Source organism: Sitophilus oryzae, unplaced genomic scaffold, assembly GCF_002938485.1.
Source record: "Sitophilus oryzae breed Bouriz unplaced genomic scaffold, Soryzae_2.0 scaffold_1518_pilon_pilon, whole genome shotgun sequence".
NCBI lineage: Eukaryota > Metazoa > Arthropoda > Insecta > Coleoptera > Curculionidae > Sitophilus > Sitophilus oryzae.
In genome coordinates, this window is record NW_022146190.1 from 772652 (window position 1) to 797889 (window position 25238).

At 32.6% G+C, this 25238-nt stretch overlaps 1 protein-coding gene across 2 annotated transcripts in view; it reads left to right on the forward strand.

Moving 5' to 3' along the window:
• The window catches only part of LOC115878556 (cytokine-inducible SH2-containing protein-like), a 179735-nt gene that overhangs the window by 150587 nt on the left and 3910 nt on the right, over positions 1-25238 (forward strand). Inside the window, exons 1-3 of one of the 2 annotated variants that reach the window (XM_030895078.1) lie at positions 12433-12930; positions 21485-21733; positions 23361-23552. In XM_030895078.1, the coding sequence (XP_030750938.1) occupies positions 21521-21733; positions 23361-23552 (405 nt within the window). In that variant the 5' untranslated portion in view covers positions 12433-12930; positions 21485-21520. Of the gene's footprint in view, positions 1-12432; positions 12931-21484; positions 21734-23360; positions 23553-25238 lie in introns of those variants that run through there. The other variant, XM_030895079.1, reaches the window with a different exon arrangement.

Here is a 25238-nt window from a genome sequence, read left to right on the forward strand (position 1 = left end):
ACGTTCTAGAACTCTCGGTATCGTATCAAAATCGGATTGTAATGCCATTCGAGACTTCTAGAGCATCTAATACCGTATGATCGAAAAAAAAACGGCGTCAGCGATGGCTATGAAATGAAGATCGCTGTCATTTTATATGTAAATTTATATGGGAAATATCATAGATCGTCATTTCCTAGCCAACTGGAAGCCGTTTTTTTTTCTATCATATGGTATAATTTGGTATAACACAACAATGGTAAAAATTGTACAGCATAATATGAAAAAATATTAATCACACACATTATTACTGTGCTGTATTTCCGGGTTTTGTCAGCCGATATGATCAATACTTATTCTCTTTTATCTTTTAAATGACATGAAGTGTATGATATTATTTTTCCTTTTCTATTTTTCCCAAACGTATCATATGCAATAATTGCGAGTTGTAAGTTTTATTTTTCGTAAGGTATGCATTTTGTATATTAGATCTTGGGTTGTATTTCAAATTTGTTTTAATTTATTATCATTTTACGGCAATATATCCTAAAGATGACATTGTTAAATAGATAATTATAAAACCAGGCTCGGGAGAAACCTAAATTATTGGAATTGGCAATAAGTATAAGTCAATTATAAGTTAATATTAGTGTTGCACAAGAGTCTTGAAAAAGTCTTGCAAGACCAAGACTCTTGCAAGAAATTCAAGACAAGACAAGACTTTAATATGCAAAAAATTTCAAGAGTCTTGCAAGATTTCTTGAAAGTTAGAAATGATACATTTTTTTAAGTGATAATTAGGTCTTTGCGCAAGTTATGCCGGGTTTATACAACATTTACATAGTCATAATCACAAACATAGTCATAATCATAAAAGTTAAACTATCCACTTCTTATAAACCTGTTGACATCTACCATGAACTTAGCCTTTAATTATGTTACCTAACTTCACTGGTATAAAAATTATGATTATGAAAATGTTCTATAAACGCACATTAAAATGCGTTGCGATTATGACGATGATTAAGACTGTGATTATGATTACGACTTATGCAAATGTTGTATAAACCCCGCATTAATATTGACCAGTGTTTTAGAGTTGAGAATGAAATAAAATAAAGTCGAGGCAACAAACCGTATATTGGTAATTGATATTATACACAAAATTATATTGGTATAATGGTATTATAAAAAAACTAACGGTAGTTGAAACTAATGGTGGGTTCGTGGAGCACGCTATTTGCGCTATTTGGTACTACTTTTTATGCACGAAATTGCTCCGCGAACAAAAAGTAGTATCAAATAGCGCAAATAGTACACTCTAGCATGACCTTTCTGTACACCCCATGTCCAAACTTTTCCAACCAATCTTCCATAATAAAAAAAATAAAATAAATACCATAAATTTCTCAAGACGAGAAATTTCAAGAGTCTTGCAAGACAAGACAAGACTTTGCCATTCAAGAAATCTGCAAAACAAGACTGAAAATTTCTTGTCTTGAATTTCAAGACAAGACAAGAAGTTAATTTTCAAGACAAGTATTCTTGTCTTGTGCAACACTAGTTAATATCATAAGAAATCATGTAAGATTAACTAATTAATAATTTCTTTTCATTTTATCATTTTGGCTAATGCTAAGATCGATGCATCGTACCCTTTAAACATAAATATCTTAAAAACCGTTCACCGTTTCGAACTTTACATAAAATAGTCATTACAAGAAGGATTCCTCGAGAAGTATTTTAGGGCATATATTTATAATGTTTTTACTTGTTTTTATCTGTAGAATCACCCACCGAAGTTAGATACGCTATTTTTTGACACTTTGTATAATAAAGCCTGCCTGATGACAGCCAAACTGATAAAAGACAAAGTGTACTTTTCGAAAACATTGAAAACACGTAGTAAGTAATAATTGTTTTTATAATTATTGTAAAACATGATTTATGTTTAATATACTGTTTTGCAGAGTTCTGTGTTGCAACAATTCCAAATATGTACTTTCTACGATTTTTGGAAACACCCGGATATTCGCGATTTTATTTTAATTTTCTTATGATGGCAGCTCAAAGACGACCCGTCGCGCGTCAACACCATCTTGTAGATCAAGAAAAGTAGCAATGAGAATGAAAAATTTTATTTGATATATCTATTCAGATAGAGTCATAAATCAAACTCAAAAAAAATACGAATGAAATCGCGAATATTTGTATTTTCACGGTGATATTTTGATCAGCATCAAATTGTGCAACTTTGCCTTCTTTTAAGCGACCTCTTATCGCTTCTATAATTCGAGATTAGTTGATTTCATGATTTCAAACGATCTCGGCTCAAATTTGGACACCCTGCACAATGTTCCTATACTTTTATTGTCCGACATATGACATATAGGATATAGGGCAATAAAAAAATTTATATGACGACGATCAGTAGTTCTTAGAAAAAAATTAATTCGATGTGCTTGTTAATATAAACAATGGATAATCAAGCGATTAAACTAAAACGATTATAGATTAACAAAGTGCTTTCTAAATCGGTTAATTGCTAATTTGTTATTATTTTTATTTAAATATTTAATAACAATATAGCAAATATTGATATTCTTAAAACTCTTACTTGCAAAAGTGTCTTTAATAAATATTTTTAATTACGTATGTTAGTTTTTTTTATTAAAATCTTCTTGATATCTTGTGGTTGTTTTTATTCAAATTCCAATATTATTTAAACTTTTAGGAAACTACCTTTTTAGCTCCAACCGTTATTTATTTTATTGCCTCACAAACTTAAAAATTTAATAAAACGTATCGGAATTTCAAATTTTTATAAAAATTCTATTCCCGAAGCTGCGACATTTTATTATTCTTCTTCCTGGAATCTCGGATGTTTCCTTTTGAATTATTCATATGTCTTTGTTGGAAAATACATTTTCGCCAAATACACTCTCCATTTTAATATACATAATATACATTTTCTATTTAGCATAAATAAATGGAAAATCTTACAGAACGTATCCATAAGATTGAAATTTTGTCATAATATAGACATAATTATTGACATAAAAAATAGCAAGGGGTAACACATAGCGACTTTCCTGAATGGTAGAGTTTGTAGAAGTACTACAAGTAATCGTCATCGTTAAGTTTAAAAAATATGGTATTTAAAGTTTGTTGGATAAGGCAAAGCAATATGTTCAAACAATAATAATTTATTAAATTAGGACATAAACCACGTAAAAGAATACTAAGAATATGAAAAAAACAAGACCGTTAAAAGACATTCAAAACACAAACTACTTAGCAGAGTACCCCAATAATTAAGACAATTTACATAGTTCACAATTCCAGACGACAATAGATCTGAAATGATCGCAGTGGAACCAACCAATAGCCACATTAAAAAATCTAATCTGATCTACAATCCCATACATGTGGCGTTTCAGAAAAGATAAGGATAGGAAAACAATATAACAAACGAATATAATTTCAAACACTAAATACACTTAGATCCATTTTGATCCACACAAAATCAATTAACACTGAACAACAAACAAGAATGTGGTAGACAATGATTCAGTATTAAAACTAAAAGAATTTCGGACTTCCATTGTCTTTATTTATTTTGCTTACACAACGTTTCATTCAGAAGTATCACTGACCGGTATCAAGTGTGAACTCTTAAGTTCTACGTAAAAAGTTCTACAATAATCACCTGTCCACCACCTTTTCGATACCTTTCACAATAACGGAAATACGGGGACTGTCTGATTTTCAAAAAGACCCTGTAGCTCAGAAACGAAGAGAGCTATGAAAATGTTGTTTAAGGCATCTTCCGTTTGACAAAAAAGTAGGACAGGTTTGTGCAAACCACATCCTCCTATCTCTACTAATAACGGAGATACCGTATGATTTCAAAAAATGGGACACCCTGTACATAATATGGAAACCACCTTTAAAAGTGTATTTATTAATCAAAAATATCTTTATTTTATTTATGTTTTGTAATAAGTAGTAGCTATAGTAGCATCATGAATTTTAAATTTGTCTCTTCTTTCTTGACTTAAATTAATAAGTCATAGATAAAAGTCACCTTAATTAAATCGATTGAATAGCTCAGAAAATTTGAAATATTAAGATAGGTCTAAAACATATTTCAAAAAAAGTATTCTTTACAATAATTGATCTTTTCAAGACACAAAGGGTCTAAAAGCATACTTCATAGAAAATATTTTTTACAATAATAATTGATGTATTCAAGAGACAACGTTGTATTTCAAGAATTACTTAAATAATCCCTTTTACCACCTGATTTATTTATAGCTCTATAGCAACTCGGTTTTAGATTATTTCCTCTTGAATAATTTATCACATTTTCCCAGAAACTATACCTAGCGCGAAAGGACAAGAGAAGGAAACAAGTAGAAACCTTTTTAAATATCGCAGTGGTGTTTTTGTTTTGTTTAGCATACATACTATGTTGTTATAATTATGTAGAAACGCATACAGAGAACGGCTGTTAAAATCTACAGACACACATATACAAGTGCGTTGTTACGCCTAATCAAATAAGTAGTATGCAATTACGTTAGAAATTTTCTGAGAAAATTGCATTATATCTATATTAAATATCTGTATAACGCCGTTTTTTTTCTTATTCAGCATAATGTTTAAATAACAATGGAAGTTTTATCTATATAATATAAGAGCAATTTAACGCTCCAACACTAGGGGAGAATGCCCAACAGTGAAACAGGTCCAACAGTGAGACATTTAATCCCCTTCATTTAAAACGCGTCGAATCCAATTCCCCTTTCGAGAGTAAAACACTACCAATATACCAACTATTTTGTATCAAATATAGAACCTGCAGTGTTGGGAGATATATGTCAACTGCACCCAATACAATTTTTGAAGCGAAAAATAATTTTTAACACGTGCGTTTTCTTCAGTCTGTAAGGCCAACACTTAGTTATTTTAATAAATCCATTAGTGGAGAGGTAAGTTTAGAATGGTTTTTTAGAATATACCTCTAAGTTTTTTTGTTCAAATAGTTTTAGAATAAAATAAATTACAAAATGGCCGACTGGTGTTAATGTCCAACAGTGAGACAAAATATATTTCCCAACAGTGAGACAGTGTCCGACAGACAGTGCACCCGTTAAGACTGGGACATAGGTACCTTTTGGGCACTCGTTGGCATTGTTGAACATGTCTATCATGTTATTGATTGTTATATAACACAGTTTTTCTTTATTTTAGGTCGAAGTTAGATTAACAACAAAAATCTATGAAACTCTTTTTTTTATTTCGTTAGTTGATTAAGTTAATTATATTTTTAGCACTTTTAAAAAAAAAGCAGAAAATTTAAGAGTAGCCCAGAGAGCCATGGAGAGAGTCATGCTTGAAATAACTAAAAGAGACAAAATTCCTAATAACACTATCAGACAAAAAAACAAAATTAAAGACATAGTGGAACACGTAACTCGAATGAAATGGAGATGGGCAGGTCATGTGGCGAGAACATCTAAAGACAGGTGGACTAGAAGATTGTTAGAATGGCGACCTCGAGCAGATAAACGTAGCAGAGGCAGACCACCGACACGCTGCAGCTGGACCGATGATGTAAAGAGGATTGCTGGAAATTGGATGATGACGGCCCAAAATCGAGAGACATGGAGAAATATGGAGGAGGCGTACGTTCAGCAGTGGACAACGATGGCTACATGATGATGATGATGATGACTTTTTCATAAAAGACATCGAAATCATTAATACCGAAATAAACAACCTTAAATGTTTATTTGAATGGGCAAGCAACGTTTGAAGTTTTGTCCCTTGTCCAATTTTGCCATACTGTTACACTAATAATTTTAATATTGTAAAATAGAAATATAAGAAGCGATGGCCTCCATGGTTTGAACCTCCATGATTTGAACCTCCGCGGTTGGAACCAGATCGCGGAGATAAGAGTTAACAAAAATTTATCCACAGACACCTTCAATGCGTGTAAAGGAGTCCGCCAGGGCTGTATACTGTCACCAGTACTTTTTAATATAGTATACGTCGAAAAGATATTTCAAATGGCCCTGGAAGGAGAAAGTGGAGGAATAAGATTAATGGAGTTTCAATTAACAATATAAGATATGCAGATGATACGGCAATTCTAGCACCAACTTTAGAGGATCTCCAGCAAATAATACAATAAAATCGTTTCGGTTTTAAAATCAACGCTACCAAGACCAAACTTATGGTAATAGAACGCCAGCCTATAATCAACACCGCATTGACGGTGGATGGAAATATTATAGAGCGAGTACCACGATTTAAATATCTAGGTGTTATGATCAATGAACGATGGGACTGCGATGAGGACGTTAAACTTAGAAGGAATTATGCAAAATCAACATTTTTTAAACTTAAAAACTTCCTATTAGCACGCAGTCTCCCGCTAGCACTTAGACTACGGGTATATAATTTGCTACATATGGTCCATCTTACTATACGGCGCAGAAACGTGGTCTCTCAAGGCTAGAACCCTGAGCCGCATCGAGGCTTTCGAGATGTGGACACTCCGGAGACTCTTACATGTACCATGGACCGCACATGCCACCAACGAAGAAGTTTTAAGAACTGCAGGTTATGAACAAGAAATGCTTAATATAGTTAAAGAAAGAAAAGTTTCATACCTCGACCATATCCTTAGAAGAGACAAATATTACATTACTATGAGACTCTTACATGTACCATGGACCGCACATGCCACCAACGAAGAAGTTTTAAGAACTGCAGGTTATGAACAAGAAATGCTTAATATAGTTAAAGAAAGAAAAGTTTCATACCTCGACCATATCCTTAGAGGAGACAAATATTACATTACTAAGCTGATTCTACAAGGAAAATTAGAGGGATGGCGAGGCCCAGGAAAAAACAACATTCCTGGCTAAAAAACATACCGGATTGGTGTAACATCAGCGACGCAGGCACCATATTTCGAAGAGCCGAAAACGGCATTCTACACATTGTATGAAGAGTACAGACAATCGCCAACGTGCGGCTAAGCACAAGGCACAGGAAGAAGAAGAAGAAGATGGCCTCCATAACGGAAACCCATTAAATAGATATTCTAATATAATCATAGGAGACGGGGACAGACAAAGAGCCCAAAATAAAGTTGTTCAGTTGCAGAGAAACTTTTAAGATTTTCCACCATTATCACAGAAGACATAATACATCATGTATGTAAAACTAGAAAAACTGCATTACTATGCCAAAATGTTAAATTCGATCTTGTGTTGAACATTCAAGAAAATCCTAAAAACCAGACGACCAGACCAGACCTAACAAATTACAATAGAAAATAAAATTAGTTAATATTCAGTAATACGGATACTTAAGCATATCCACATTTTCATCTGTATAAATTGCCGATTGTAAAGGAATGAACTGAAAATGATGACGATAGGAGACTACAGTTTTGTGAGCAAATAATGCATTTACTTGACAATATTACTGTGAATCCAAAGAACATACTTTTTTTCTGACAATTCAACTTTCATGTTGAATGACCAGGTGAATTGACAGAACTGACTTTATTAGGCAGACAAAAGCAAATACTTATGTTAATGTTTCTTTTATTGTAAAAAATAAAGGAACAATGCAGTTTCTTTATGTTTCTCCTGATTGGTTCATTTTCTTTGATTGTCCATTTTCTCGATAACTGCATCAGTTAAATCTCTAGGATTCCCATTTTAGGTTTTTTTTCTTATATTCATTTTCATGATTTCCTGTGATTCTTGGGAATTGCAGATGGTTTTTGATTTTTGATTACCGATGATGTATGATTGAAATTAAGGTGATAGTATAGGTAGTTTTGCTCTAGGGTCTGTAGACTGATATCAAAAACTCTGTTCAGCTTTGTTCTAAATTATAAATGTGCCATTCAAATCACTCTATTTATACAGGATGTTTCAAGAGTTTATTTTGACAATTAGAAAAATCTCTATAAATGCATTCTCAAAGAAACTTTTCAGCTTATTATCCTCTGGTGAGAAAAATCACTTGAGACGTTTCGTTTTTCTGGAACCATCATCAACTTTGTCATTTTTAATAGAGACCCGGTTTTTTTAAAAATAAACATTTTAAAATAAAATACTTTGACAGAAATTGTCTTTAATGTTAAAGTTTTACACGTGGTTTTGACTTGTATGTGTTACGGTTAAATGCCGTTGTCCGGTTAATGTCGACATTAACATGTTAATGTTTGGGTAAGGTTATGTTTTTGGTTGTTTTGTTGTGTGTTATTCTCGAGATTAACCGGATAATGTCGACATTAACCGGACATCGGACCTTAACCGTAACATATTATATATCACAAGTGGTCATAAAGCAAAACCTAATCAAACAAAATTAGATATATTTATTAAGAACTAGTTGGCGTACTGGATCATGTTAAATAGAAAGACTTAGTAAAGTATGATGAAATCACTGTAGCGTCATCGTCAGTTCCTGCAGTACTGAGATGATAGTCTAGAAGTATCTAGTACTGGTGATGTCACAAGTCAAAAAGTGTTGAAAAAATTTCAACGTTAAAGACAATTTCGGTCAAAAATGGATAATTTTTCAAATTATTTATACCACAATAAATAGAAAAAGGAGATTGTTAGCAGAGCGGCAGTAGAAAACACATCAAATGCCACCACCACCATCACGGACGGTTTCCTTTCATTCAATTCCAGTTATTTTTACATTTCTAAACTCTCGGTACTCGCCGCTAGCTATGCTATTCATCTCTGTTTCTCTCGCACTCTCGTGGCAGTACCATTCTCTCTTACTCTTTTCCTTTCTCTCCTACGAATTTCAGCCTATCGGTCTAATGGCTTCCTCGGAAAATATCTCTAAGCGTACCAGAGCTCGACCCAAATAAAATATTTGAGGACATTTTTTGAATGGACCTCGATTTTATACTCATAATGGCTATTATATTTTTAATGAATTTGTATTATTAATGTCTATTGATACGTTATAAATTATTTAATATTAAAGTCTTGGTAAAAATGTATGTACATTTTGGAAGAACGATTTGATAATCTTATATGGTATACTAGGGTCGGCATTTCTGGTCTTGGGTGCCGGTTTTCGTGAGTACGGTCAACACGCTTAGTAAAATAAGATGTACTGAATAAAGACAGAAGGCATGTATTCTCCCAAGCGTATGGAATCTAGCGTCAGATTAGGTGATTATGTAATAAATACTTCGTATTTTTGCTCTCTCCGACTTACTAGATTGCCATAGCGATTCACACCAATACATGTAAACGCCGACCCAAGGTTTCGCTTGCCAGCAGGGTATAACAGTATACTTAGGAAAATGCATAAGAAACAAAAAAAAGTTTATTCTATCGTTTACTCCGCCTACACAATGTTTGACATTTGACATGTATTATTAGTTATTATATGAAACAAATACAGTAACATTATTACTAGATCATTATTTATTTTCGATAAAATAAATAACTTTTTTCGTTCTACACGAATGGTAAGACGATATCCATAGGTACCCACTATTATAAAAATTTGGAGAATTGCTACCTAAAGTAGTGATACTCTATATTGGTAGCATCATCATTTTCAGCTTATTCAACCATTTCCAATTATGGTGTAGCCTCCTTTACATACTTTCTTTGTAGTTGGGCCCATTGTTGTCTATTGTTGGCTATGCGGGCACAAGTTATCCCTGCTAATTTCCTAAATCATGGTCCCATCCCAAATTCGGTCTTCCCCTAGGTCTCTTAATTCCTCGTGGGTACCATGCTGTAATTTTTGTGGTCCATCTTTTGTCCGTTCTTCTTGCCAGGTGTCCTGCACATTACCATTTGAGGGATTTGACTCTGTGGATGGCATCTGGATGGACTCTGTGGATGGACCTGGGTCTTTTGTGGTATCCACTCTATTCTTTTACGGTCTCTCTTGGTTATTCCCAGCATATTTCGTTCCATTGAGCGTTGTGCGGCCTGCATTTTCCTTATGATGTCCGTTTTAAGTGTTCAGGTTTCGCATGCATAGGTCATGACTGGTATTATTGGTCGAATGTTTTCTTCTGTAGATAGAGTGCCATTCTAGATTTGAATATGATTATTGATAGTAGAGATCCCGAGCTGTGTATTAGTTGTCCCAAATAATTTAATATTCTTTATAGAGAACAAATTTATCTTGATATTTGTAACTTTGCCTTAATCAGCAACGTCCATATATTTTAATAATGAGCCAAAATATTTTCTGATAACAGTTCAACTAGAAAACGTAAATCATGAAATAACGAATTATGCTGAGTTCAGGCCGGCAGGGCCGACTAAATGAATTTAAGCTTTTAACAGAAATTTAGAAGTATAAATTATTGGTCTTTTAATAATAAATAATAAAAATAGTCAATAATTTTTCAAACACTAGTCTTGGTCTTGGTTTTTGTGCAAGAGAGAGGATCAGAAACAAGATCAGTCTCGCTCACACTAAATAGAATTTCTGTTATAAACAATTGTTGCTAAAAGGAATATTATAATATACCGTATGATCGAAAAAAAAACGGCGCCAACGATGGCTATGAAATGAAGATCGCTGTCATTTTATATGTAAATTTATATGGGAAATATCATCGATCATCATTTCCAGCCGGTTTTTTTTCGATCATACGATATTAATAAAATGCTTGCTACAAAAATGTTTACTATATAATCATTTCCTAACAAATTTAGATTAGATTATAAAAGGAAAAAAAATATCTTTTTTAATTTAGATCTTCTGTTTATTTCGAAATGGAAGGTAAAGATGATTCTTACGAATTAAATAACTAATAAAAGTTTGCAAAATAAAACACTAAATCACCACAATACACCAAAACGGTATATTTTCGCACTGGACGAAAAAAATTTGAAACTTTCCAGTTTTAATCATCTGCTGATGATACTAATATGGTTAGCGATACGCGCATCCAGTGCAAAAATAAAGTGTTTTTGGTGTATTGTGACGATTTAGTGTTTTATTTTACTGTTGTAACACCAAAGGTGCCAACCCTCAACTGTAAATAAAAGTTTACAACTGTTTGACAGCTTGTAGCTATAAAAGATGGCCTGCAAAGGTGAAGCAAAATGGAAATAGCAAGAGTAAAATGGAGATTGCTTGGTTGGTTGGGCATATTGTAGTATTGGCAGATGGCATATTGATTAAATGGATGAAATCGGTATTACAATAGCGGCCAAGAGAAGATAAAAACGAAGATGAAGTCCATAAGCCAATGACGGTAAAGAGACTTAACGCCAATTCTGCAGGGACTCTTCACAGTAGACAAAAAATCGAGTACCACAGCTGTAGACTAAAATCTTGATTTGATCTTTTGTGAACTGCCCAGGGACCCCAAGTGTCTAAAAGGACCATCTTCCTGGCCTCACTAGGTGTTAAATTCTAATAGAATCAGTGATAAGCAAATGCAAAACTAAGACCAAGGTTTCCCTGGTCTTGGTCTTGGTCTTGGTCTTGTAGAGAATGTAGAATGTATGTTGTATGTTCTCAATCACCGGCGACCTTACATATCTATTGTGTCCCCTTTTCTTGAGTTATAAATCATCATACAGTCCGAAGGCTTCGACAAAAGCTAGTATCTAAGACGGTTTTACAGCGGTTAATTTTCCATCTCCGATATCAGTCGTACCAAAGTTCATGGCACGAATGGTTGTCGTCTCGGCGCACTCAATGATGAGATTTTCTGGTGTTTCCCTATTTTCCCCACAGAATCTGCATTCGTCGTTGTTTCTAAGCTTCAATCTACTGAAGTGTTCGTTGAGGAAACAGTGCCCTGTTAAAAACCGCGTGACAGTACTAAGATTGTTCTTCCTTAAATCAACGAAAATTTTTGATTTTCTCGGTCGTAAATTCTGAGAAATTTCTTCGAATGTCTTAGAACGTTAGAGGATTCCCATTCCAGGTTACGGATGGAATCTTCCAGGTCCTTGAGTTCCGCTTGAAGTTGGTTTCCACTTGGATGGTCTTGGTTTTGGTCTTGCAGTTAATAAGTAGTCTAGGTCTTGGTCTTGATGCAAGACTCTTGTAAGTCCTACATTTGTTGTAATAAGTTTTTACTACTTACTTCCTTTTCATGCAAGACAAAGACCAAGACAGCAAGATCAAGACTCACGCTCATCACTAAATACAATTTCTGTTAATCCAATCTAATAAACAATTGTTTGCTTTAGGTATTTTAAAGGTCTTCCATCCAATACCTTAAGATATAATGCAAAAATTGAAGTAAACCGCAAAAGTTACCGATTGAAAGTTTATCTGTCCCCTCCCCATCACTGGCACAAACGAACACACTTTCTTATTGGTGTCGAGCTCTACTACGCCGGTTTCGTCGTCTGCTATACCGAGAACTACGTTACAAAATCCTTAAGTATCAAGAATTGTTTTCGAATCGCCTTATTTCAAAAGCGAGCGTGTCTGTGCGAGGTCAACAGTCGAGAGTCGAGCCGACTTGACGAACGCCAAGCGATTCAGTCGATTCCCAGTCGCGGACGCGCTAGAATAGCGCTCAGTCACACAGTCTGGTTAAGCGGCATCAACGAAAACCGCTGTTCGTTCCAGAAGAAATGCATTTGTCTGTCGGTACTACATTTTCAGTGTGGAAAAATCTCATCTTGGATCGTGTGCGATCGGCTCTTTGGAAAACTCTGTACGCGTCCTAATCGAGACTATGCGTCCGTATTAAGAACAAAACTCTTTTGTGAGCTGTAAAAATTATTAGTAGGATATTAAAGTGTGTTGATGGTGGTGATAAGTTCCTTCGATTCTGTTGTGGTACTATGTGCAGTGTCGATGCCGTCTGTGATAGTTTGTGTTCACTGTGATCTAGTTCTATAAGGATTAATTTTAGACTTGTTTGCGTCCAAACTGGATATCCTAAAAAAGGTGAGGCACAAAGCGTTTATTTGAATAAATTCTTATAATCGGCTCCCACGCTGTTTTCCTGTAATGTCGTTAATTATAACAATTTGATAATTATTGTTAATATAATCGCAAAATACTTACTTAAATAATACACGAATTTTAGGAAGGAATGCATTTTTTATTAAACGGATAAAAATACCATTTAAAAGAAAAGCCTTGGCAAGGTCGAGCTTTTTTTTTCGAGTATCGCTCAAAGTGCTGACCTCTACTGTTAAAGTAAATTAATAACGCTAGAGTTTTCAGAATTTTCAAGAGTTGTCTATGTCATTAATTAAATTTATCAGCATTTTAAACTATGGTTTTCCAGTTAAATCAGCCGCTATCTGAAATAACATTTAAATAAGCTATATTAATAGTTTTTTCCTGTTATTATTAATGGTGCATCTATTTAAAAACTTAGACGAAATAAATAACCACGCCGATAACAGCTGATCTTTCGTTTATATGTTTATAAAATGCACTTTTATCAGTTTGCGTAAAACCACGTAAATGTCTTGTAATAAATTTGTTTATCAAAGCTCGTTTCAAATGATTGAACAAACAATTTCTAATTAAACATTTTCTGTAGTGTTCAGACTGAATAAAGTTTATCACTTTTTTTTATTTAACAATACACAATTGGGTATACCCACAATTGTATTAAAAAAGCGAAAATGGTAGTATTACAATTTTTGTTGAGTAAGGTTTTTTAAACAATACATAGAGCTTATTCTTTTTATTTTAGAATACTCATCTACTCGTGTACTTATAGAAATTCACATTTATCTTATATGCTTATAAATCGAAATTTTATTCGTTTCTTGTGACTGACTTAATCCAGCCATATTATCAAGATATTATATTTTTTAACTAAAAATTAAACAAAAGATCTTCAAAATTATTGGATTTTAGGAGATACCCATAGAGATATAGGTTTGTTTTAACAATATTATATTTATTTTTTTCCTTTATAGACCAGTTATTTTAGGTATCAATTACTTTAAAACTTCTGTTTAATATCTGTGACCAACACGATCATTTATTTAACAATGAACCTTGAATCCCAGCATTCGTATTAAAAAAAGTTCGTGTCCTTACTTAACAAGTATTTACGATTTTTCATTGAATTAATTATGCGTTATAAATTAATTCGATTTGGGGAACGCGTTGCCTATCTTTCTTAGAAGACCTTCAAAGATATTTACGAGAAAACTATAATTTATTGATCTTTTGTTGTATCCTGTTCTACCTGAGCTATCATATAATATTTCAACGTCGAAAAAAGATTAGAAATTCCCAAAATTGTTTCTGAAGCTATCGTAAATAATTCTAAAAATCAAGATTTTTTAACTTGGGATTAGAATTAAAGTCCAATAAATTTATATTTATTTATTGGCTTATGATAAAATAGACAAAAGGATAATGAGACGACTATGACTGCTTGGTCAGTGGTTCTAAAAATGTTTTATTATAACTAAGAAAACTAAAGCAACTAAAGGTTGTTTTATGAAAACTACTTTTCCGAGGATTTTTCAGTATTACTTCATTAATATTTATTTGTATGTTTTATGTAAATTATCATGGTTTAACATAACATTACTTTCATCCGAATAAACACTTATACCACAGAATATCTAGCTACGCAACAGAAGCCTCGTTACATGTATAAAATTGTAGGTAGCAAAAGGAGACAGGCTTTAAAAGTCTGTCTCCAAATCAGATATTTTGATGTGGTAGTTTCGCTACTACATAATAGAGGGCAATAAATTTAAAAGAAAACAGTTTTCTACAAACAAAATTTAAAAGAATTTTGTGCAGTGTTGCCATTGTGCAATTCATATCGTAATACTTCCTGATAAAGCCTACCTTCAAATTTGCTACATCATTTAAACATATTAAAATAGATCAGAGCTGTTTTTTTCAGTTTGCCATGTTAGTTGGAATTAAATGTTATGAGCTAAATTACAATCACTTCCTGACGTTTGATTGTATAATTGAATCCTGAATTTTCATTGTAATTCGGCGACAATATAATAAGTATTCTTCTACTATTATGATACCACTTCCTGACGTTCGATTGTGTTCATACCAAGTTCATATTGTATAATCGGGAAAAAACGGCGTTAGCGATAGATATGAAATGAATATCACTGTCATTTTATATGTAAATTTATATGGGAAATGTCATCGATCGTCCTTTTCCAGCCAACTGGGCGCCGTTTTTTTCAGAAGCATATCAAGTGATACCATAATATAGTACTATATTACGATACATGGCGTTCGATTGGGCTTAAACTTGGTATACTATATCTTCAGTGACATTGTAATATCATGGAGCATATAAAGTGGTACCTTCCATAGTACCATATTTGATGACATAACAATATTAGGTACATGGCGGCAATAGGGCTTAAACTTGGTATACTATGTATTTTCGGTGACATTGCAATATGATGGTACTTTGATGCATATCATCTGGTGATGGTACCTCTTATTATGCTCCATGGTACCATAATATTACAATATCACCGAAGATACGTAGTATCCCAAATTTAAGCCCAATCGAACGCCATGTACATAATATGGTACTATATTATGGAATATAGTACCATATTATGTACATGGCGTTCGATTGGGCTTAAATTTGGGATACTACGTATCTTCGGTGATATTGTAATATTATGGTACCATGGAGCATAATAAGAGGTACCATAATATAGTACCATATTACGATACCATTTCCTGGCGTTCGATTGGACTTAAATTTGTTATACTACCTATCTTCGGTTACATTGTAATATGATGGTACTATGATGCATATAAAGTGGTACCTTAATATAGTACCATATTTCAATACCATTTCCTGGCGTTCGATTGAGCTCATATTTGATATATATTTGCGTATTTTTGATGACATTGCATTATTATGGTACCATGAAGCAAATCAACTGGTACCATAATATAGTACTATATTACGTACATGGCGTTCGATTGGGCTTAAACTTGGGATAGTACGTATTTTCGGTGACATTGTAATATGATGGTACTATGATGCATATAAAGTGGTACCTTAACATAGTACCATATTACGATACCATTTCCTGGCGTTCGATTGGGTTCAAACTTGGTATACTACGTATCTTCGGTTACATTGTAATACGATTGAACTATGATGTATATAAAGTGGTACCTTAATATAGTACCATATTACGATACCATTTCATGGCGTTCGATTGTTCTTAAATTTGGTATACTACGGATCTTCGGTGACATTGCAACATTATGGTACCTTAAAGTATATCGAGTGGTACCATAATATAGTACACTATTATGATATCATTTCCTGGAGTTCGATTGGGCCCCAAATTTGGTATACTTGCGTTTCTTTATAAAGATTTGTTTAATTAATAATTTTAATTTATTTTACGAATTTTAATTTATTGTTCGATGTCGTGACAGCAACTTTTATGCCGAACTAATATATTATTAATTGTACCTGTGTCACTTTTTAAAATCTACCTAGGTCTATATAAATAACGTGGCAAACGGAAGAAATTTGTTATTATAGTATTTTTTAGTCAGTTAACATTTTTTGTACTGCATTTTAATAAATTATTTGCATTATTATTAAACTTATATTTCATTACTAACGTTCCAGTATTAATAAATATCACTATCAATCGCCCTGTATATTATTAATTTTAAAGGTAATTAAAGGTATTTTCTTAGTTAACATTATAAGGTACTGTATATTCAAAATGTATATGTTTTGTACTAATATACTTAAAACTATTTTAATAGCCAAAGGAATAATTAATATAAGTGTATCTGACAAGAAAAGAAGAATAGAAAGAAACACATACTGCATTATACACAATAAAAAGAATGGGATGCCAATTCAAGTCTTTTTGAATCTGGCAACTGTGCATAATTAGCCGAGCTATAAGGCCGTCGACGAGCCGTCGATCCAAAACCGAAAGTTCAAAATTTCTAATTATATTCTGATTATGATATTGTCGCGCCATCTAGTATTCTATTTGTGCAATTTTAGCTCTTTCATTTCGAGTATTTTTCTGTTGCGTAGCTAGATATTCTGTGCTTATACTGTTGGTTAAAAATTTTGAGAACCGCTGAAAAATGTATGAAAGTCCCTTTATTCCATTCCAGTGGTGTACCTTTATTTTAAGAAATATTAGAATTCATTTTTAATTCACAATTTTCATATTTATTAAGTTTTTCAGTTAGACGTTTCATTCTATCATATATTTAAAAAAGGGACACGGTTGATATACTCAAATCTTGCTTTTATAACGATTTATTTTAGCGTTATCATGCTCATGTAGATATTTTTTTTAATAATTTATTTTACACAATGCTCATTACCAGTTGGATCTATATTTGACTTAATACTAGGTAATTAAATTATTACAAATACATTTTCTAGTTTTTTTTTAATTTTTTACAAGGTATTTTTTATTGCTTTTTAAAAACCGGATCTGGACAAATATTTTAATTGCCAAATTTGTTTCAGACAGGTCAAGAATAATAGACAGTGCTATTTTTATTACATACCTTTTTGCGTTGTTGACTAGTGGCGTCAACCAAAGCTCATTATATTTTATGAATTACTTTTGAATCCGTTCCAAAAAGCCATGTATGCATTGCACTAATTAAATTTGATTGATAAAAATATTTCAATTTTCATATCAGTCAATCAGAGATTACGTCAATAGATGACATCATTCAAATTTGCGTTAATCACAAGTTATGAATGAAAAACATAATGTGTTTATTAATGAGTAGGCGTTTTTGATATGATAATAAGCAAACTTCACGCAAATCTCATAAATACTATGATAAACAACAACATCAACAACTTATTAATCTTATTTTTTATCAAATAAAAAGTCAAAGTCAATTTCTGTAACGTTAGACCGATCAAGAGAGCTTCTTAACTTATTTTAATAAAAAAAAATTCTGTGGTTTTGAATGGAAAAATGTAATTTTTTATTTTATCAGAAAGACAAATATCATAATTCCTATAAGCAGATTTAATGGAAAAAAATCCAATTAACGCTAAACTGGTTGAATTACCACTTCACAAATTCCCGGTAAAACAGATTTATCTAGTTGAAAAAATTTACACGTATTTTACACTGCTCGACGTAGAATCACATTTATTGTTTAATTTTTGTTCTTTCTAATTTTATTATACAGGGTGGTCCGAACTGTGTTCCGGAAAGTTTGACAGCATATTCTGCAGATAAAAATAAGTAAAAAAGTTCGTATGTCCTAAAATGCTTAGTTTGGGAGATACAGAGGGTGTAGAAGTTTCATTTTTATTTCGTTTTTTTCCAAATAATTTCTTCCAAGTACCGTCAATATTGGGATGAAAATTGATGTCTGGGAGAGAGTTTTTTGACATGAGAATTGTGATTTTGATATCAATATGACTCCTACTTGTAGAGGGCGTCCCCTACATATTTTTTAACTGGTTTTAAGAGTAATAACTTTTGGTCCGTACCTGTATAAAACTACTGAACAAAAAATATACATTTACGACGTTTTTTTACGTAAAAAAGATATCTTGGTTGAAATCGCTACGAGCAATGGTTCTCGAGATATTTTGAATCTAAATTACCAATTCTGTCATAATTGACATAAATTTAACATGTTGGCAAATAGTTATTAGACTGAAATCATACATTTGAAATGTTGTTGTGCCTAAAGTGTAATAGAAACTTTTATCATCATATTTTCGAAGAAAAATTTATGATTAATTTAAAAAATAAAATGTTCCCAAATTTATCATGTCAGTCAAATAACTACTGGGTGAGTCTTACATAAGTGCAAATATTTTCAGAGCTGGTATATTTCGACTTCAGGAACACGTCTATGAGGTTTTTTTCTCAAAAAATATGTTGAAAATCGTGCATTTTCTTTTAAATTTCCCTGTATATTTTTCGAAAACTTTTTAGAACTGCCTGTTCACCGCAAATTTTCCCACGGTATATTTTCTTAATCTCTAATATTACCATATATAGTTACGGGTTACGGCTTTACTCTATGGTTACAGCCGTAAAAGGGATGCAATTACAGAAAAAAAAATTCAGTGGCTCTCAAAATTTTTTCAAAGAAAAAACAATTTTTTTTTAAATTTTCAAACTTAAATAACTCGGTTATTTTGGACTTTGTCTTTTGTTTTGGAAATATGTTTCTTTTATCGAGATCTACCAGGGCTGAAAATATTTGCACTTATTTAAGACTCCCTAATAAGACCCTGTATATCAACTCAACATGTTTATTTTTTGCCAATAATGACACGTATTGACTATTTGCATTCTAAATATCTTGAGAAAGGTTGCTCGTAGCGATTTTTACCAAGAGACATTTTTTACGTAAAAAATCAGGGAAATGTATATTTTTCACTCAGTAGTTTTATACAGGTACGAACGAAAACTTATTGCTCTATACAGATAAAAATTTGTAGGTGGTGCCCTCTACAGGTAGTCATATTGAAATCAAAATCAAATTTCTCTTGTCAACCACCCTGTATAATACCTTGAGATACACATTTAAAAGTGCCTATTTGGATTGGAAATATGAACTTTGTAGTCTTTATACATTCTATACCTTTTTATCTAACTTTTATTACAAAATAAAAAATATTATTGATAGAAAGATAATTTATTACATTTTAATAAAATGAAAAATTATAATGTTGGAAAGTATATACCTATCTATCTATTTATAGGTAGAGTTTTATCAGAAAGATCATTCATATTAAAACAAATTCAGAGGAATAGATAAATGTATGTATAATCATATTCTCGGAAGGTTTTTATTTGAAAAAGAATTCTCCTGGTATGGAGCGTTTAAATTTCATGACGTCATCGTCACATTGATACTTGCCAAATATGTTGTAAATTTCTTGTGCCATTCATATTATATTATGTATGTTCTAGATTGTGAAGGATATCTGCGAAATTTACAAATCCATTCATAATATGTTCAGCTTCATTGTTCCTTATTACTATATAAAAAAAACTATTTTAAACCGGTATTACTGTTTATAGGGAAACATGTAAATGAATATTGATTTTACAAATTAAGTGCGTGTTTCGCATTAAATAAAAAATTCTCATTAAAGCAATGTTTAATAAATAATTAATATATTTTTTGTTGTTTTAAAATATTGTTTCATTTGTGATTTCAAGGTTTAGGTAAAATTCCAATGATTCGATATTTTTCGTGGAGATAAAGATAAACCAGATATTTCAGTTTTAGTGTATCTAATACTTGTCTATATCTAAGTTAAGATATTATATCCAAATAAGCTGTTTCTCTATATGTGAGTAGGTACCACAAAATATGGTATGTACTTAGGTAACTTTATGTCGTTAATCATTTTTAAACAAAATTGGTTTAAAAATAAATTTAGGATTTTTATTGATTAGATAGATGATAGTATTGATCTTTTATTTATTAAAAATTTGATTTTAAAGTCAAGTAAATAAAATCGTTATAAATTTAAATATTGATAGATAATATTTTCTATGAATATAATACAAATAATGATACATTTATATGTGTTAAATATTATCATCATACCCATCATTCATACCCAATTATACCACTCAGAATAATGAGTCTGATATAATTTCGATGCAATGTTGTTAGTTGCATTATTAACTATAAGCTAAAAACACATTTTGGGTTAACTCAGTTTGGCAAATATTTTTTTATTTTGAAACTTGGAGAAACTAATTTAGGACAAGTTTGCTTCACCTACGAAACCGTAGATGGAGCTAAAAACAAAGGAGGGTCCTATATAAAACAAAAATAGTACCTATACAAAAGCGTAAAAAGGCAAAGGCTACAAGAATCCAAATTTCTTTAGAAATTTAACTTGTTTTTGAATAAACAATAATTAACAACTTATTAACATTAATAAGTTATTAACATTAACAACTTATTAACATTAACAGCAACAGCAGTTTTAAAAACCCTGCTATTCTCATACTTCTGAGGACATAATATTAAGACTAGGCTAACGTTCGTTCACGTTGATTCATATTCTTGTAATTATGAGTACTTAATGTTAGAGTAAAGGCGCGTTTTCACGAGTCAATTAAACTGATTAAGTCACAGGAATTCCACTGACATGAAAAAATATTCAGTGTTTACACATTTGATATCAAAAAGCTTCTGCTAGTTGATATAAAATGGCAACGCGACAGTGCGTAAGGCTGTACTTCAAACTGTCCACATTTTGGCAAAAAAAATTGACGCACAGACACAGCACTGCCGCCATTTTTAATTAACTAACAGAAGCTTTTCGACATGAAATGTGCAAACTTGGAATATGCTCTCAAGTCAGATGAATTCAAGTGACTTGATCAATTCACTTCACTCATGTAAACGGGCCTTTAGGATTATGATTGGAAGTATAAACTAACCATCACACGATTTTTTGTACCATAACGTCCAATATTCAAGTATTTAACTTATTCAAAATGTTTTGTTTTTGTTCCAGACTGACTTTCAAACTTGGGCATGGCACGGGCCCGACATGCCCGGTTGTAACACGGTATGCCCCAACTGCAAGCACAAGTTTCCTTGTTGCCCCCCGGGCACCACCTCCACCGCCGCCTACCCCGGAATAGCCGCCTCCCTACAATGTCCGAGCGTGCGCAGATCGTTTGTGCTGAGCGGAGGAGGCCTCGTGGGGGGCCCGGTAGCGCCCAGCTTAGCTCCACCAGCCAGCCCGTGTTCCTCACCTCAGGTAAATTACAGTTTTATACATCTACACTTGTGTTATGTTTAGGTATGGATATATAGATATCAATGCAATCTAGGTTTACATACAGTTGTGTCTATAGAGTTCCATATGACCTTCTCCCACGCGATCGAAAGATGCGTACAACTTATCTTCGATAGGAACTATCAGAAACAAAAAGTCTTAAGTCAAGCAGCTTTAAGAACGATCATCTCCGTAACCACCAATTCGAGGTTGGTCAAAGAATGCCTGGAAAAGCTGAACAAATAGATAAACAAAATAAAGTCTTCCTACTCTCTGGCTCTTGGGTACCAGCCTACCAAGGAATAGAATGTTCTTCTGATGCTGTCACCATAAATCGTCAGGCTTTGTATTTTCCCTATGGTAATGGTGCAGATTGCACATACGCATAGCATAGGCTAAAGTCTATGCAATAAGTTGGAGAAGATTTCGAGAGACGACATCCAAAAATGACAAAAAAATTAATTTAGCTGTGAATTAAAGCGGCATACACAACTGCTGGATAGACAATAATAGATTAAGATTCGGGATTCCTATAGTTTCATGGCGCGCAAATTCATTTCATGGAATCTACAAAACAAAGAATATTGGCGAATCTCACCATTTGCTTGCCAGATTGTGTTTTATTCTACGAGGGTCCGATGATATGGAATTCCTTTAGTAGATATTTACCATTACGCAGCCAAATGTTTGTCTGGGCAGCTGAGACTTTAGTAGAGTTCTTTACGACCTGTTCATGTCCATTTCTTTTCCTAATTTCTATATACACCTCTGGTTATTAGTGATGTGTAGTAGATCCGTGATCCGTATTGCGCCTTTATATTATAAAATATATTCAGAATCCTGCTCATACAACGATGACAAATGTTTTTGAGACGTTGTTTCTTACAGATGTTTAGGTTAATGGATATTAGCTGCTGGAATAATGGATGCTTAAGCTCCAAATTTCGTAGCCAAACATTTTCAATTTCGTTCAAAGCCAAACATTTTCAATTTCGTAGCAAAACAATTTATATAGAAATCGGTTTCAAAATTTTTTTCGCCGTTATCCGATGCTCTTCTTCCACATCTCTCAATTGGTCCACTATCTATCTCTAAGGTCTCTGCCACTTATGGTCTTATTTATTCCTTCGTTCCAGGCTTTCTTTGGTCTCTTCCTTTCCTTCTACGGCGTGGGGGTTCCCATTCCATCACTTTCTTAGGAAATCGTGAATCATCCATACGCCGCACATGACCATACCCCATTGGATTTATAAAGTCCCTATTTCATTTGGGTAGTTTGGTTAGAGAATTTATTCATATTTCATATACTATCAAATATGCTCCGCTGTGCTTTTTTAATCTTGTTGATAATGTCAATCCTCATCTCTACCATTATCGATATTAATGATGATACTACTTAGATGTGTGAATTGTCGACATTTTCAATATCACAGTCTACACTTTTTAAACCTGCATATCTGGCAGAGAGGTTAAACTATCAAGTAAAATTTCAGACATATTATCGGCATACCGTCCACCGGACATTATCTTATGTCTATACATTTGTCTGCACAATATTATACACCTAAATTTAATAGTTGGTGAATTTAATTTTATTATTTATTTGCAGAGTTCGCCTGGAACAAATATCTCATTTGTCCTGCCTACTATACCTTTGCAAGTAGTACCTCCTCCCCAGGAAGCCAAGCCAGAAGCAGAGTTGCGACAGTTGGCAGATACCGTTCGGGCTCTTCGCCAATCAGGCTGGTTCTACGAGGGTATTAGTTCCGATGAATCCAACGAAATGTTGAAAGATACCGAGGTACGTCGATTACTACCTTTTATACCCTCATTTATCGTAATACAGTACAAGATGACAATTTGAAGAGTGTCAAACAGGAATATTTCTTAGACAAAAAATCGGGAATATCTCAAATATATATCGGGAGATTGGAGGGGAAACCAAAATGACGTACTTTTTCACTAACCTTGCTTTATTAGAGTTGTCACCCTACCTTTTTTAATTCGAACCTATCTTGTGGGGTTCATCGTCTTAGAAAAAAAGTCTTATAGAGGAAGCTTAAATCATACGATTAGTTTTTGAGATATGTGTATTTAAAAGTAGAGCAACGTTTGTAAAAATGCTAATTTGGACTTTCTTTCTGACAGATACATTTTTTTCTTTTCCTCTCAGTATTTTATGATTATGATATATTCCCGATTGCTTACGCTCCAAATTGTCACCCTGTATTCGACTAGAGCAGAACACTGCATAAAAGCATCATTGTCTAATGTAAAATTAGCTGACCCCCCCCCCTCCCTTAGAGATTCAAAAATAGCTCAAGTTTTCAAGAAATTTACAAGTCCCTCCAGTTACATCAACTTACCACCATATTTTTAAAAATTTTGAGACACATTGAGAAAATTAAAAGAGTATTAATATTAGTATTAGTTCCTTCCGTAGAAATATAAAAAAATAAAAAACAGAAATGTGTTAGATATGCTCATATCAAAATGTACCTGCCAATAATTACTTTAAATGATAATTATTATAGTAATGATTGTTAGTTATAAATAATTAGTAGCGCCAGCTACATACTTATGATAAGAAATCTATATAATTAGTAATAGTTCCACTTTAATTTAAAAGTTTAATTATTTTTTTCCTAAATATACTTAATTGTTTATTTTTATTCTAAAAATCACTCATAAATTGTACTAGATACAAATCGAAACTCTTATGCACTTTTAAAAGGTATAACATGTATTCTTCTTTTAATCTAGATGGCCTTGCAACAAGAGTCTTGCAATGAGACCAAAACCAAGCCTGGACTCTGCAAGACATAGACCAAGACTACCTCTTAACTGTCTCTAAGACTCCCTTGGTCTTGATCTTGCATTTGCCCATCACTAATATCTACTAAATTTATATAATTTTTATATCACTTTCTTATTCCCATTATCAAACAAAAGTTATTTCAGACTTTTAGACGTCCAGTCGTTCAAATTAATTGTCAAATAGTGAGTAATGACACGAGAATATATATCTAAATATACACATAAAGTGGGTTCACGAAAAATTCAACTATTTTAATAGTACGAACATTATTTAATTTAGACCACACAATTGGAACGTGTGTATACGTGCTGTAATGAAAAGTCAAGTGGGAGATTAAGAGACCACTTGGGAAAACCAGAAATATACAGTTAATTCATTGATAACATATTACAAAGCCGTTCACTCTACATTAGGAAAACAAGTCACATTTAGACACGCTGTCTTCGACTCTACAAACTTAAAAATCATTAGTAGTCGTAGAAAACAGATATCAATAATATGTTCCGTGTTAAATGTCACTGTTTTTAATCCTTTCAGCTGGGTAAAATGTTTTTTTCTTATAACTAGAAGCATATTAATTAAAATGTTAAGTGCAATTGAACACCTACACTAATAAATGTTTAAGTAAACAAATTCTACATATGTATTGTTAAACTCTAAAAATTTATT